This window comes from Physella acuta, unplaced genomic scaffold (assembly GCF_028476545.2).
Source record: "Physella acuta isolate Inbredline_101_S28 unplaced genomic scaffold, ASM2847654v3 ptg001183l, whole genome shotgun sequence".
Taxonomy (NCBI): Eukaryota; Metazoa; Mollusca; class Gastropoda; family Physidae; genus Physella; species Physella acuta.
Genome location: NW_026732700.1, coordinates 1 through 18,164, shown reverse-complemented (window position 1 = coordinate 18,164; position 18,164 = coordinate 1). Strand labels below are relative to the sequence as shown.

General features: G+C 40.4%; 1 protein-coding gene across 1 annotated transcript; it reads right to left on the bottom strand.

Annotated features, from left to right (window-relative positions):
• Window positions 1-4,781: 4,781 nt before the first annotated feature.
• On the bottom strand, window positions 4,782-13,779 carry LOC131956885 (carbohydrate sulfotransferase 4-like). The gene is made up of 4 exons (XM_059321504.1): window positions 13,696-13,779; window positions 7,540-7,603; window positions 6,610-6,663; window positions 4,782-5,872 (listed from the first exon to the last, which is right to left on the bottom strand). The coding sequence occupies exons 1-4, from the start codon at window positions 13,747-13,749 to the stop codon at window positions 5,244-5,246; spliced, it is 801 nt and encodes a 266-aa protein (XP_059177487.1). The 5' UTR covers window positions 13,750-13,779; the 3' UTR covers window positions 4,782-5,243.
• Between the last annotated feature and the right edge of the window lie 4,385 nt (window positions 13,780-18,164).

The following is an 18,164-nucleotide window of genomic DNA, read 5'->3' as shown; positions in this document are numbered from 1 at the left end:
TGTGTAAACTACAAATGGTGTGTAAACTACACACACAGTCGGTGATTATCATTTACATTATTCGTATAAAACGCCAACTTATATAACAAATTGTCACAAAGTTGTCACAAAGTTGTCACAAGTTGTCACAAGTTGTCACCAGTTGTCACAAGTTCTCACAAATTCTCACAAATTCTCACAAATTCTCACAAATTCTCACAAATTCTCACAAATTCTCACAAATTCTCACAAATTCTCACAAATTCTCACAAATTCTCACAAATTCTCACAAATTCTCACAAATTCTCACAAATTCTCACAAATTGTAGCAAATGTTCATGTAATGCAGCAGGTATGTGTCATCCCATGTCAACCACTGTCACTTAATGTCACCGGGTGTCACGTTGACTCACGCGCAGTCACGTGTTTTAACAACTCACCCCACACGTGCTCAGCCCCCACCTCACCCATCCTTTACCTTACTCGTAAGAACTGAAGACATGCGTGTCTTCATCATTAATAAAACACGCTTAATTAGCCTAAAATCGATGTCGACGCGTGTTCATGTGATATGGTTGTAAGTACTAAGCGGTTTCCACTGCAAAATAACAATGAAATATTTTAGTTATACCATTTATTATTAATGTTTGGTTCTATTTATAATTGTATTTGCTTTTATCAGTTTTCTTGAGTTTGCTAATAATTTCACATTATATAACAGCTATTTTGAGTGGGTACTTCTTTTAGGCATCTTTTCGGGGGTGGGGGTGGCACGTCCACCACTTCCACCCCCCCCCCCCCACACACACACACACCTACCCCAAGAACACACCGACGATGAAACAAACCATGTCGACTATTCCCTCAAGCTACCCCAAGAAAAAGAAATTCATACTTTAACCATTGTCGTTGTCTTCCCCCCCCCCCCCCCCCCCCCCATCCGACCATGAGCAAAATGTCTGAGAAAAAACCATGGATATGGCGCTGTCAAGACCTGAATCAGATATTAAAAGCGCCAAAAGTGACAATGTGCTGGTAAATGATATGTGTTAGGATAGAAAATATAAGAGGTTGGTTTCCTCATTTCCTTGCGGTGTATAGAATAGCTCAATCCAGTAAATCCACCAACATCCACCAACATCCACCAACATCCACCAACATCCACCAACATCCACCAACATCCACCAACATCCACCAACATCCACCAACATCCACCAACATCCACCAACATCCACCAACATCCACCAACATCCACCAACATCCACCAACATCCACCAACATCCACCAACATCCACCAACATCCACCAACATCCACCAACATCCACCAACATCCACCAACATCCACCAACATCTACCAACATTTACCAACATACACCAACATCCACCAACATCCACCAACATCCACCAAAATCCACCAACATAGACCAACATCCACCAACATCCACCAACATCCACCAACATCCACCAACATCCACCAACATCCACCAACATCCACCAACATCCACCAACATCCACCAACATCCACCAACATCCACCAACATCCACCAACATCCACCAACATAGACCAACATCCACCAACATCCACCAACATCCACCAACATCCACCAACATCCACCAACATCCACCAACATCCACCAACATCCACCAACATCCACCAACATCCACCAACATCCACCAACATCCACCAACTTCCACCAACATCCACCAACATCCACCAACATCCACCAACATCCACCAACATCCACCAACATCCACCAACATCCACCAACATCCACCAACATCCACCAACATCCACCAACATCCACCAACATCCACCAACATCCACCAACATCCACCAACATCCACCAACATCCACCAACATCCACCAACATCCACCAACATCCACCAACATCCACCAACATCCACCAACATCCACCAACATAGACCAACATCCACCAACATCCACCAACATCCACCAACATCCACCAACATCCACCAACATCCACCAACATCCACCAACATCCACCAACATAGACCAACATCCACCAACATCCACCAACATAGACCAACATCCACCAACATAGACCAACATCCACCAACATCCACCAACATCCACCAACATAGACCAACATCCACCAACATCCACCAACATCCACCAACATAGACCAACATCCACCAACATCCACCAACATCCACCAACATAGACCAACATCCACCAACATCCACCAACATCCACCAACATAGACCAACATCCACCAACATCCACCAACTTCCACCAACATCCACCAACATCCACCAACATCCACCAACATCCACCAACATCCACCAACTTCCACCAACATCCACCAACATCCACCAACATCCACCAACATCCACCAACATCCACCAACATCCACCAACATCCACCAACATCCACCAACATCCACCAACATCCACAAACATCCACCAACATCCACCAACATCCACCAACATCCACCAACATCCACCAACATCCACCAACATCCACCAACATCCACCAACATCCACCCACATCCACCAATATCCACCATTATCCACTAGCATACACCTACACAACAGCTGTTTTTAAAGCTACTAACAGTGATAGAACACACCGACGATGAAACAAACCATTTACCCCCTGTCAGCTATTCCCTCGTCGAGTTACCACCAGGAGCTAGCACCCCACCACCACGTTATTACCCCCTAACCCTACCCCCCCCCCCCCCCATTACCCTGAAAGTAATTATCTCCTCCCTCGAAGTCATATATATATATATATATATATATATATATATATATATATATATATATATATATATATATGTATGTATGTATGTATGTATATGTCAAAAGAAATGTGTATTTTAGGTGTATAAAAAGAAATGTGTATTTAAGGTGTATGATATTTCATTAAGTTTAAAGAAAACACAAGACCTATACATATCCCATTAGAGCTCCGTATGTATTCAGTTCCATATGTATTCAGCTCCATATGTATTCAGCTCCATATGTATTCAGCTCCATATCCCTAGCCCTATATCTAACCGTAACTCTCAGTTTACCTCTATCTCTGACCTTAACTAAACCTAACCATCACTCAAACCCTAAACCCAAACCCTAAACCCAACTTGAACCTAGGTTCTAACGTAATCCCAATCCCTAACTCTACCCCTAACCCCCCAACCCTAACTTATCCATAACTAATCGCGTCTCAATCTCTGATTTACCAGGGAAGGGGGTGGGGGTTATCCACCCGGGGAGGGGGGGGGAAGGGGATGTCCTGTCAATATAGGTCGTGTAAACACCTCCCCCCTCCCCCCCCCCCCCTTCCACACAATATCCACCTCCTCCGAAATTGAATCTCCCCCCCCCCCCTTCCACACAATATCCACCTCCTCCGAAATTGAATCTCTCCCCCCCCCCCTTCCACACAATATCCACCTCCTCCGAAATTGAATCTCTCCCCCCCCCCCCTTCCACACAATATCCACCTCCTCCGAAATTGAATTTGCTATTTTTGTTAATAAACATCAACGAAATGATTAATGAAGTCTTTTTAAAATGTAATTTTATTTCATTAATTAATTAAGTGAGTCATTTAGATAAGATTTTAATATCATGTTTACTAGACTACATACTCAACACATACATTACACGTGGCGGGGGGGGGGGGCGTGGTAACACATGAATGTCTATGACATCTATTGTTGTATTACCTGACCACATAGAGACAACAGACACACAACACAATAAAACTAAAACTAGAATCGTTTATTAACACACCGTGTGGTAATTTATTGCAGGTTGCGATACTAATAGCATGAGCATACCGTACATAATGAGGTAATATGTCAGATATAATATAGATAATATAGATATAATATAACAAGTGACTTAATACCGGGTAGTTCTAGTTTTAGGATAAACACAAATGCGTATTTGATTCCGGTTAATCGGGGCACATTAGCGACGCGACCGTTTTGGTTTTAATAAGCGTTTTTTTCGATTATAAGGATCGTGAGCTTAGTTTAAAGTCGAGACTGACATATTTATATTGTGAGCTTTAAGATGTCGTATACACATATGATATATAAATAAACACGTGGAACACAAAAATATAAGATCTACCATTCATCAGGTAATGTGTTCTTAAAAACTAAATTTACAGCCACTTTGATATACACATATGATATAGGCTACAAAAAACACTTCGAACATACACATGTGATATAGGCTACAAAAAAACACTTCGAACATACACATATGATATAGGCTAAAAATAAACACTGCGAACATACACATATGATATAGGCTAAAAATAAACACTGCGAACATACACATATGATATAGGCTACAAGAACACTGCGAACATATACAGATGATATAGGCTACACATAAACACTGCGAACATACACATATGATATAGGCTACAAAAACATTGCGAACATACACATATGATATGGGTTACTAATAAACACTTCGAGCATACACATATGATATAGACTACAAATAAACACTTTGATATACACATATGATATAGGCTACACATAAACACAGCGAACATACACATAAGATCTACTATTCCACAAGTTCTGTGTTCAGTAAAAACTTAATTTACAACCAGATGGTTCAAACACTTTGCGCTGTGTCGTGTTGTTTAGTCAGGGGTGACTAAACAGGCACGGGTCACTGACTACAGATGAAGGAGTTTTGTTCCTCTGTGGTAAGGCGGGGGTGGGGGGGGGGGTGGGGGGGCGAAAGCTGCGAAATTTATCGCTACGAATCGTAAATCAATTAAGATTATTTTTTTAGACAAGAGAGGGATGGTGAAAGTGAGGATTTATAAACGTAAGAATAGCTATTTAAAAAAATCGCTGGATTTTAGTTATTTTACACGTAAACGATCGCATATTCTATATTATAGTTCACATATTTAGGCCTACAAAGAAAGTGAATTTTGGCTTTGGTTTTTTACCTCAAGTGTATCGATCCTATTAAACGATTGTGTGGTCCAATAAACAAATAATATAATGTTTACGTAATCGGATTTGTATCGGTTCAAAAGATTCAGTGCAAATACAACGCTGGTCCGATTACCCGGTAAAAAAAAAACAGTTTACATGAATGAATAGTTAATTAACTGTTCATTTTTTAAGTACAAGTCACTGATAAACTCAGTCTTGTTCATATTTTAAAACATTAATAATATTCATCGCATTTATAAAGTCATTAAAATTAGTCATTGTTAATTAGATTAATAAATTCGCGGATAAATCGATTATTTTTCATCTTTTAACTTGGTAATATGATGAAATCTTAAAGTCCGACAACTCCTTCTGGTCAAAGGGCCGGTAACCGAAGTGTTTCATTACGTCAGAGCAGTGACTTTGAATGAGGTTCACTTCATCAAAACTCAACACTTTCCTCCAAGCGTACGCCGTTTCCGTCGCGTTTTTCCGTGTCGTACATATGTTACAGTCATCTTGATTTCCGGCGAACGTTATATTCCAGATATATTCTTTGACAGGTGGTGTAAACTCAAGGTTTATAAATCCGTACAACTGTTGGGTCCTTGCTATTGGGTTCTCGATTATGTCCTCATAGCGAACTTGCATAACGCGATGAGGAAATTTGTGAAAAACTGTTTTGGAGACGTGTATGTCGGATCTCACTCGCTCGCAAAACGATTTGGTGTAGTTGTTTAATATTGTCCAGTCGAACTCCCCGAGTTGGTTTTGTGACCGGACGGTCCCACGGGGGTCTCGAACCAGGTACAGCACCTTGAAGTCGGGGTCAAGGTCCATCAGCTGACCCAGTTCCTGCATGGTGAGACGAATGACCTTGACCACCAGGTAGTTAGTCTGGCGACACTCCGGGTTGATGTCCTCGGTACAGCGTCGGAGATTGTTTAAACCTGCGAGAGATGGATGTATTTGATTGGTCTATCAGTCAGCTGTTGAGTCATCTAAAGAGGTTTGGGTACCCAGTAATATAGTCTACCAATATATAAATACGTGGTGCGGCCTAGCGGTAGAGCGCTAGACTGTTAACCCGAAAGTCTCGAATTCGAATCCGGGTTTAAGTCAGTAGAACGGCAATAGAACGTCAAAGAATCCACCCAGCTCTAATGGGTACCTAACTCATGTTAGGGAGCTTTGGTGACGATGCATGGCAATAAAAGTGGGGGGATAAATTATGTGTGACCTCACATTATGCGATTTATTTTAAAAAACTGCTTTTTTGCAGGGCTTTTAATATTTAAATAAACAATTTTTATAAACTGCTATGGAAATCCTCCAATTCATACAACAATGATCATGATTTGCTAACATGTTTTGTATAAAACATTCCCAGTTTTCATTCATACGGGAGACTACTCAATTAATACTTTCGGAAAATAAATCCTACCCTGATAACTTCCCCTTAGAGAAAAATAAAAAAAAATATGGGTGGAGTGTGTGTTCCATAAGGAGCAAAGAGGATTAAGTCAAGTCAAGTGTGTGTGTGTGGGGGGGGGGTTGGCTAATGCATGGCGTCATTTACGGGGGTGTTTTGACTTTTTATTACGGTGTGTGACGATGGGGAGGGAAGAGGGGGTATAGATCAGTTAAATAAATGATGACGTCGTTTACAGAGGTCATGTGTACTCACTTTCTTCCGTCACATTAAACACCCAGTTAGACATCAACGTTGTGTTTTCTGTAGCTGAAAGATGAAAAGTAAAATTAAACAAAACAAATAAAATAAAACACTTTGTCATTTATATTTGCAACTCACCTATATCCCCCCCCCCCCACCCCCCACTATATTACGTTTTTAAAATTATTAAAATATAAGCAGTTAATTTATTTCATGTACCAGCGTTTTGATGGGTTTCCTTTAATTATAATTATACAAATAATATATTATTGTTTAGTACAAAGTATTGATAATTGTAAGTGTTAACGCTGCGACGAAATATTTACACTGAAATAGAAAAGATGGCGGGTGTATTGTAGTACACAGTTTACAAACCTTGATGAGTCTAACAGGCTTCTAAGTTGCTTTTGTTTTTGCGTGAGGCTGTTGTAGATGGTATATGCCAAAGAGGTAGTGTTGTAATATTTACGTGTTTTATTGTACAAAAAAGTTTATAGCACAATTAAGGGTGGGGGTGGGGGGTATGCGTATTGGGTGACACCATTTTCGCGGCAACGCCACGTGAAAAACTTGCAAACGGACACTGACAAAAATTCATTGAATTAAAAACTAATTAGAGTCGTAAATACTTTTAAATATAAAAATGTCACCTTCAGACGATTGATTGTGTGTGTGTGCGAGGGGGGGGGGGAGAGGAGAAGAGAGGGAGGGGGATAACTACCATGAAGGAAGAAGAATCGTTGAAGAAAAAAAAACAATATGACATTTAGTACCTTCAACAACTGATTATGGATCATTAATCATGAATTCAATATTGAAATTTTAAATCCATCTTGCATTAAGAAATTTGTTTTAGTTACTTCTAGCACTAAGAAAAATGTTAAACCTATCTGTAGCACTAAGATAGATGATAAACCTACCTGTAGCACTAACCATATTTACCTGTAGCGTCAATGGAGCAGAGGCCGAATCCGTAGGTCGACACGCTACTGTGCATGTGATATTGCTGCGGAGACAAAAACCAAATGTTTAAAGTTGGACCTTGAAAACGTCAGCATCAAAGAAACAGGCGACATGATCTGCCAATTCACTAGTTCATAAGTGTGTGGGTGTGTCTGTGGTCAATGACATAGTATATATATATATATATATATATATATATATATATATATATATATATATATATATATATATATATATATATATATATATATATGCCTATATGTATATATGCCTATATATATATGCCTATATATATATATATCTATATATCTATGCCTATATATATATATATATATATATATATATATATATATATATATATATATAGGCATATATATATATAGGCATATATATATATAGGCATATATATATATATATATATATATATATATATATATATATATATATATATATATATATATATGTAACGAGACTATTTGCCTGTAGTGCCAAATGTTAACGAGTTCTGCTCGACAACGCCAAATGTTACCGAGTCTAACCACTCATTCTACACAACATCGACCACAGTATAGATACTCGAAGATGCAGGTTCGCTATTGATCCTTTTATTACATGAATCAAAGAAATGCTTCACAATAATATAATGAATCAAAAGGAATGCTTCACAATAATAGTCTGAATCAACTGACCCCCAACAGTCCTCACTAGTCTTCACATAACTGAATGCACATGTCTATCGTCCTTCTTAACACAATACGGCTAACCCGTTCAATAACCAACTTGATACTGCCTCACTGACTGACTGATCGAGAGAGAGAGACCGAGGCACAGCGACCATGAGCTCAGCCGTCGCCTTCCTATATATCCCCTTCGTATTCGTAGTCGTATTCGGTTCTATCATAATCGTAATCGTAATCGATTCTAGTCATTGCATCAGAATGTTAATTACGCCGCTTCTGTCGTACAGTCCGATTTAATAAGCCATCTGCATCCTGTCACATCAAAGTTGACAGACCGTATTGCGTTCTTATCGTATCGCTTCCCAAGATACTACGCCTTGGCTTTCTGATCGTTATCAGCCAACACCTGCGTTATTACATCAGTCGTGTCAAAGTTGACAGCGCTGTACTGCGTTCTTATGTCTCTGGTAACTTCCCCTAGTTACATCCACCCCTGCCTTTTTTTGTGTGTTATAAACCACAAACAACGCTTGGCAGGTGCAGTCCTTCAAAGTCAATCGCACCACCGTAAAAAAAAATGTATTGTTCCACTCACTGTCAATGTCGTCACATTCGTATAAGATTGACAGTTATCCCTATTTCACATATCAAATGTGTCTACATCATCTTCCTCAGACACAAAACAGTTCTAGAATTCACATCCACCTTTTTTCGTTTGGTGCCTTCACCAGTTCACTTTTATGACTTTTTGAACAGTCTGTTCTCATACCAGCGCGACCATGAAAGAATTGATGGTTGCTGACAAAAAATTTCGTATTCTTTCTGTTTCTCAAACTTCTCCGCGGACCACTTATCTGATGGTCTACTGTCTCTCTGCTTCTGGGAGGAACGGGATCCTCTTCGTTGCCGTTATCCTCCACTTGTGTATCGCTGTTGCGCTGTTGATGGTGACATGGTTCCGGGATGGGTATGTGAATTTCCGTTATAGTTTCCGGTTCCCTAATTGTCTTGGGTTTCCTTGTGTGTAACTGCTCTTCTTGACTATGACAATATTTCTTTAATTGAGCAATATTCGCCCACCGATCCGGTTTGGCGTGATCGATGGGTCTTATCTTAAAGGGGCCACCTGCTACTTTAGGCATCTCCACGACTTGCCATATCTCCTGTCCCCAGAGGTCGTGGATTTTGTTTCTGCCTAACGGGTGGCTACGCAGTAATACCCTGTCGTTCAGTTTGAGTGGCGGGTCCTTTGTCTGTACCGGCGGTTCCCTTCGCCGTGCTTCATGTTCTAGTCTTTCCTGTACTACCCTGTACATTTCTCTAATTCGTCTCATATGTTCATTCACATATTCCAGTGCAGTGTATGAGCCAGTCATACTCTCCTTTTTTCCTAGGAACAAGTCAAGAGGGAGTCGAGCCTCCCGTCCGAACAGCAACATGTGTGGCGAAAAGCCGGTTGTGGCATGGGGGGTGCAGTTGTATAGATATACCAACTCTGGGAGAAAATCAGGCCAACGTTTTTTCTGTTCAGGTTCTAGAGTACGCAGCAAATCATGCATGCTGCGGTTGAACCGCTCGCACTGTCCGTTTCCTTTCGGATTAAATGTGGTTGTTCTAGATTTGTTGATCCCGTAGTGGCTGCACAGTTGGTTAATTACTTCTGACTCAAAGGCCCTTCCTTGGTCAGAGTGTAATTGTCTTGGTATGCCATATTTGATGAACCAATGTTCTATTAAGACCTTTGCCACTGTTTTGGCAGTCTGATCTCGTGTGGGCACCGCCACAGTCCATTTGGTGAATACATCAGTCATTACCAACACATGTTCCGTCCCATCCGATGATTGCTCCAACGACGTAAAGTCCATAGCCACAATCTCTAGTGGTTTTGTCGCCAGTAGGTGTCCTGATGGCTGTCTCATTTTGACAACTGGCATTTTCGCATGCTGACACCTCACACAAGCCTCACAATGGCGTTTGACCTCCATTTCCATATTGGGCCAGTAACACCTCCGTCGTAATATTTTGTGCGTCCTGTCCTGACCCTGGTGTCCTGCCCTGTCATGTGCCAACCTTAGCACTTCTTCTCGTAATTGTCCAGGCACCACCACCTGGTGTATTGTCCCATCAATTTGGTCATGAATTCTCCGCATGAGAACACCATCCTTTATACTGAGACGGTCCCACTGACTCAGTATTTTCTTTGTTTCTCGACCAAATTGTTCTCTTTCCCTTCTTCCTGGGAATTTTTGTTCCTGGACGTGTTTCAACAGCGGCTGTAAGCAACTATCCGTTCTCTGGGCATCTCTTATCTCTTTGTGATTAAGGCAATTAAAATCACTAATGTCCATATGTCCGGGCTCTGTGGATATGTGCTCCACCCCGGTCTGTCCGTTTTGCATCACTTGCACCCCGTGAGGGATATCTGTTGACGCTCTGACCTCACATATTCCTGTCAGCGTTTCTTCCTCATCGCCCGGTCTCTCGTACGGATTCCTTGATAAAGCGTCCGCATTGCCATTGGACCGCCCCGGGCGATATTTTATCTCCAGGTCAAAGAGTGCCAATTCTGCTGCCCATCGCTGTTCGATGGATCCTAACTTTGCTGTCTTTAGGTGACTCAAGGGGTTATTGTCAGTGTATACCACACATTTAGCACCTAATAGATAGTCCCTGAATTTTTCAGTCACAGCCCATTTTAATGTCAAAAGTTCTAGTTTCATGGCGCTGTAATTTGTCATGTTCTTCTCTGATTCCTTCAGAGCTCGACTGGCATACGCAATAACCCTGAAACCTTGCTTTTGTTGTTGTGATAGCACAGCTCCCAGACCTTTAGAGCTGGCGTCAATTTCTAGCCGAAATGGTTTGTCAAAGTCTGCGTATCCTAATATAGGCGCCTCTGTCAAAGCCTTTTTCAATAGCTTAAACGAGTTCAGGCATTCATCAGTCCATAATTCACCTATCAGTTGTGTTTTACCTTTCTTTTTCTCCTTACTGTGTTTCTTTGTCATTTTGTTTACCAAGTCATGCAACGGTGCGGCATTTTTTGCAAAACCAGGTACCAATTTTCTATTTTCTTCTTCAGATAACAGACACTCTACAGATGAACATTTCTCCTGTGCTTTTAATTTGCGTGAACTTTCCCTATCCAGTTTCATGGTTAACCTTGAGATCTCATTCTTAAGTCTACCAATTTCTTCCTTATCATCATTTTTCTCAGCCAACAAATTGTTCACTTGAAACTTTTCAACATTCAAGTTCATTTCACAGTTCATTTTTTCAATATCTGATAATTTCTCTTCGAGTCTTGTTTGCGACTCTTTCATTGTTTGTCTCCTTTTGTTTCTTACGCCATAACCTCGCCGCTCTGTAGCCCTAACCTGCCCTACAGAGGGCGATCGTTTCACCGGACAGTACCGTGCCATATGTCCGGGTTGTGAACAGGACAAGCAAATTGGTCGACCGTCAGCCGTCCACCGGAGCGATGGACCGGCGGGTCGCGGCCGTCCAACCTGTCTCTGTTTTGTCCCGTTCTTTTCCTGATTCTCAGCTGTTGACCTGCTTTCTAACCTCTCCAATCGTTGGTCAACCTTATCCAGGTGGGCCAACAGTTGAGCCATCATGGTTTCCACCGTGCCGGTCCCTGTGGGTGGGAATTGTTTCTGTTCCGGCACAGAGACTTTGTCCACCGAACAGTTCGATTGGTCCTCATCCTCGGACCTGCGGATCGCTGAGTTCCTGACCTGAAGGAAGGTCAACTGCGGGTCTTTGTGGACCTCCTCTTTCAACTCTCTCCTTAAGATCGGGGTTGCTAGCCCCTCGATGAAATGGTCCCTCAGTAGGCGTACATCAATGTCAGGTGTTTTGCCCTTTACCGAATCAAAGGCCCTGTTCATTCGGTGTGAATACTCCATCACACTCTCCGCCATTCTCTGCTTTAAGCCTACGAACCCCGATAGCAGTTGCGATCCCGACCGTCTCTCCCCAAAGGTCTCCATAATTAGATCCAGCACCTTATCTGGATCTGATTGGATGGTTTTATCGTGGCATTTGACCTCTGCCCTAACCGTCTCTCCTATACTGCCCATCAGCAGTCTTAATCTTTCCTCTGGTGACATCTGTCTCGAGGCCCAGGCCGCTTTGACCTCTTCACTGAACCTGTTGGTTAAAGCTGGATCACCGTCCCCGTAAAATTTGTTAATGTGGGACTCTCTGGGCAGGACCACAATATGGGTCTGCTTCTCGTCCAGAGTAGACATTTTATTCCTTGAGTTAAAAAAAAGAGTTCTTTCTTACCGTGTGTGTATGAAAAATTTTCCTCGTTCCTCAATTTTCATTGTTCCTGAATGTCCGAATTCACACACACACGAAACACAGTTATGAACAAGGTTGACTATGGGTGCCTCAAGCGGCAAGTCTCGTTGAATTCATCCTGTCCGCAGCGCCAAATGTAACGAGGCTATTTGCCTGTAGTGCCAAATGTTAACGAGTTCTGCTCGACAACGCCAAATGTTACCGAGTCTAACCACTCATTCTACACAACATCGACCACAGTATAGATACTCGAAGATGCAGGTTCGCTATTGATCCTTTTATTACATGAATCAAAGAAATGCTTCACAATAATATAATGAATCAAAAGGAATGCTTCACAATAATAGTCTGAATCAACTGACCCCCAACAGTCCTCACTAGTCTTCACATAACTGAATGCACATGTCTATCGTCCTTCTTAACACAATACGGCTAACCCGTTCAATAACCAACTTGATACTGCCTCACTGACTGACTGATCGAGAGAGAGAGACCGAGGCACAGCGACCATGAGCTCAGCCGTCGCCTTCCTATATATCCCCTTCGTATTCGTAGTCGTATTCGGTTCTATCATAATCGTAATCGTAATCGATTCTAGTCGTTGCATCAGAATGTTAATTACGCCGCTTCTGTCGTACAGTCCGATTTAATAAGCCATCTGCATCCTGTCACATCAAAGTTGACAGACCGTATTGCGTTCTTATCGTATCGCTTCCCAAGATACTACGCCTTGGCTTTCTGATCGTTATCAGCCAACACCTGCGTTATTACATCAGTCGTGTCAAAGTTGACAGCGCTGTACTGCGTTCTTATGTCTCTGGTAACTTCCCCTAGTTACATATATATATATATATATATATATATACGTATAGTTGAAAATTTGATATTTTGACCTGAAGTACGTAAGGAATCGCAGGTGGGGGGGGGGGGTGAGAATGCCCAGATCAGATCTCGTAACTTGACCCATTTTAAGGCACAACAAACAAGAATGCTATCATTTGTAGGATTTTAAATTGACAAAATAAAATGTTTCTCATTTCTTAAGTGCACACACAGACACACGCACACATACACCCTTTCCCTGTACCCACAACCACACACACCATAGTAATGTAACTATGACATAAGATTGAACTCCCCTTACCTTGATTGTGCCAATATCCAAGTTATTGAACCTGCAGCTTAAGACATCTTGCATCACTTTGACCCGTCGTCTGCTGTAGAAATCATCCGTGTCCTCAACCCTAACACAGAATATGGCGCGATAATTTAGTCAACACAAGGCAACCTCAGAGTCAAAGAAATGCTAAATGCTTAAAAAATAACGTTGTTGCTTAATGAGAAAGAGTTAACGCAATTGTACATTGTTTTTTAAATAAGGGAGTTAATCATAGTGAGAATCGGAAAACATTTATTATTTCCCTTACTAACTACGTTTTGAAATGGTATTTACTGTTTTAATTGTAATTTTAAGAATATTTCAAAATAATAGAATGGGACGGTGTGGTATAGCGGTAGAGCGCTTTACTGCTGACTCCGAAAGTCTGGAGTTGCCGACGTCACAGAAACAGGTGAACTCTACTTCGATTGCCCCATTGACCGTCAGGTTCACACTTCACCCCCAGCCCAACATACACAACATCACACCCAAACCTGTGGAACTATTCACATGTATTTTTTTCTTGTTTATATATATATATATATATATATATATATATATATATATATATATATATATATATATATATATACTAAACATAACTCAGAGGCGTAGCGAGGGCGGGGCGGGGGTGTGGACCGCACCATGTGACACCATTTGGGGGGGGGGGGGACACCAAGGCAAAATATTGCAAAATGTATAGAATAAAATGCATTTTTTGCCAGATCCATTAGTGATTAACTAAAGTTAAAAAGTCTCTTAAGTACAAATCGACAATTATTACAAGAGGGGGTTGGGGGGGGGGGGGGGGGGGGAAATGACACAATGACGTAAACGTACTAACTATAGAGAAAACAAATGTTACATCCAACTATATTATTAACAGACTATACATAAACATCGTTACTAATAAGTCTGCAGTGATTAAAGCTTATACACACACACACACACATATATATATATATATATATATATATATATATATATATATATATATATATATATATATATATATATATATATACCATTATCTGGCATATATTTAAATTTTAGGCCTATGTAGGCCGAAACACACATACACAATCACACATATATATATATATATATATATATATATATATATATATATATATATATATATATATATTATATATATATATATATATATATATATATATATATACTTTGTTTCTTGGGGGGTGACACCACGAACTGCCGCGCCGAGTAATACCCGACCTTAGCGACGCCACTAACATAATTAGAAGTGATTTGGGTAACTAAAAAAATTATTAGATAATTATAGCTATGTATGTATTCTACTCTTCGTGATTTATATGGCGTATACGCTTTAAACCAGCAGTTACTGTAAGTTGCGCCTCCATGGGGACATGTGAACCACGACCCAAGGGGTCGGGCGTAATTCTCAATAGAAATTCAAATAGTCAACAAGAAGATATAATATAAAAATAAGAAATGTTCGTAGTATAACTGAAGCGATTTGTCATATAACATGATGGTTATATAGGCTTACTTTGTAAATTCTATCTCACGTTTGTTTGGTTTGTTTTTTCCTTTGATAATTCGAAACAGTTAAAGTGCGGGAAGTTTCGACTAGAAATTTGTTTAAATAATATCATATTTATGTTTGGGATAATTTCTTCTGCCGGAATCCAAACAACCAGACTTCTTGTTTTTTTTTTTTTTAAACCAGCTACTGAATGTATAATTCTCTAATTAAAAAAAGGTATACATTCTGTGGAATTAAATACATTCATCACAATAAAACTTTCATCTAAAATGTATGTGTATCGGTGTATTCCTTTTATTTAGATACAGTGCAAGGTTGAATAAATTATTGTTATAATATAAAATTTTGTTAGTTAATTCCCATTTAGATAAATTATATAACCAAGGGAGGTAGCCTATAACATGTTTATAAAAGTAACTAAAAGTGGTGCGAAAATTAATTTACTGTAACAACAGTAATTTGTTCTTCTGTTAGTAATAACATTTTAATTTATTAAATATAACTTTTGTTTAGTTTTTAAATTTTATATAATTTTTAAAAAAAATTCTTAATAATAGTTAAAATATAAAGCTATTAGCAATATTAAATTTTTAATGTTTTATAATATTAAAAATTCCTCTGAGGATGATTCATACTGCTTTTATTCATGTAATGTTAATGTTTATTAATGTTTGAACGATACACACCTCACCCGCCCCCCACCCCCCCCCCCCCACCCTCCCCCCACACACACACATTTCCCGCCCGCCCCCCCCCCCCCCCACACTCAACCGGACAGGCGGATATTTCAAGGTAGCGTGCCTTCATCGCCAAGGGTCAATTTAATGTCATAGACACTTTTTGGAATGATTCATCAGTATGAGTATTACAGAGACACTTCTCCCACGGTCGTTTCTATTTCTGTCCATGGGTGGCTACAATGTGAACTTTTGACTCCACAGCTAAGGACGGAGCACAGTAAACTGAGCAGTGAAGAGAAACCAAGTTAGCACACCTTATTTTAGTCTAGTCTTTTGCCATTTTATTTTCTCTCTTTGATTATTATATATGCAATTGATGTTCATATCTTTGATGCTGTGTAAAACTATCAAACAAATTATTATTGATTAAAAAAAAAAATTAAAAAAAAAATTAATGTTTGAACTATGTCAAATATTAAGCACATAAGCATTTGTTTATTATGATGATGTAAATACTTCTATTTGAAAATAAAGGTATTTAAAAAAATAACACGTTCAATCGTTAATTAATTTTCCAAGTGCCAAACATGTGAGGACAGCATGAGACACGCGAGTAGCCCCCCCCCCCCCCCCCCCCCCCTCCCCTTATTATTTATGTTCTGTTAAAATTAACTTATGGCGCAAAAATATTTTAAAAGTCAGCTGTGGTGCATCAACGTCCTCCTTTTTGTGGATTATGGGATGATTGATTCATGTATTGAACAGTTTTGTAGTAATTTGTCCTTTTTTGTGGTTCGTTAGGGGTGGGGGAAGGGAAAAGTAGTCATGTCATCATGTCATGTTTGCCTGTCGTCCCTACTGGGACATAGGCCGCTGACAAGAGCTTTCCAGACGTCTCTGTCCAGGGCTAGTCTCTCCAACTGTCCCCAGGTGTATCCAATCTTCTTGGTGTCTTCTTCCAGGTCACGTCTCCAGGTCTTTCTTGGTCTGCCTCTCTTCCTCCTGCCTTGTGGATTCCAGGTGAGGGCCTGTCTTGTTATGCTGGATACAGGCTTCCTGAGTGTGTGGCCAATCCATTTCCATTTTCTCTGGAGGATCTCTACTTCCACTGGCAGTTGATTTGTCCGTTGCCATAGAACATCATTTCTGATGGTTTTTAGGCCAGCGAATTCGCAGGATCTTTCTGAGACATGCGTTTATAAATGATTGTATTTTCTTCTTATTTATAGCAGTTATTCTCCATGTCTCAGCTCCATAGAGTAAAACAGGTTTTACGAGTGTGTTGAAGATCCGGATTTTTATTCTAAGGGTTAAATCTCCCGAACCCCAAACATTTTTTAGTTGGTTGAAGACTGCTCTTGCCTTACCCGTCCTTATTTTTATGTCTGCTTCTGTCCCACCCTGCTTATCAACAATACTTCCAAGGTAGGTGAATCTATCCACTTCTTCTAGGGCTTCTTCTGCCAGTGTTATAGGGTTGTTGTTTGATGCATTGACTTTGAGAACTTTACTTTTCCCTCTGTGGATGTTCAGACCCAGGCTTGTAGAAAAAATTTGCAACCCTGTTGGTTTTATCCTGCATTTGCTGTTGTGTGTGAGAAAGAAGGGCCAGGTCGTCAGCAAAGTCCAGGTCATCCAGCTGGCTCCACAATGTCCACTGTATACCGTTTCGCGTTTTCTCTGTTTGACATCTTCATAACCCAGTCTATGGCCAGTAGGAACAGGAATGGTGAAAGTAGGCAACCCTGCCTTACTCCGGTCCGTACTGGGAAGGCCTCTGTAGTCTGTTGGCCATTGCACTACTCTACATTTGAGACCTTCATATGAAGACATAATAATGTTGACTATTTTCTGTGGCACCCCGTAGTGTCTCAACAATTTTCCACATTGACTGCCTATCCAGGCTATCAAAGGCCTTCTCATAGTCTATGAAATTAATATAGAGAGATGAGTTCCACTCTTGGGTCTGTTCAATGATGATGCGCAGGGTAGCAATTGAAAAGTAGTCACACAGTATTATATACAACGATGAATGTGGCTAGGGTTGGGGTCATATATATCTCATTTTTGCGTTGTATAATATTTACAGGACCCCTGAGAATATTGCACCCCACCCCAGCCCATCGCTCTCCCCCCCCTCGTTAGTTAGACACCATTGTACTCAGTGTTTCTTCCAGACTTTTTTCTTCGGGGGGGGGGGGGGAGGGGGCACTTGAAATTTTCGGGGGGGGGGGGGTAGACTTTTT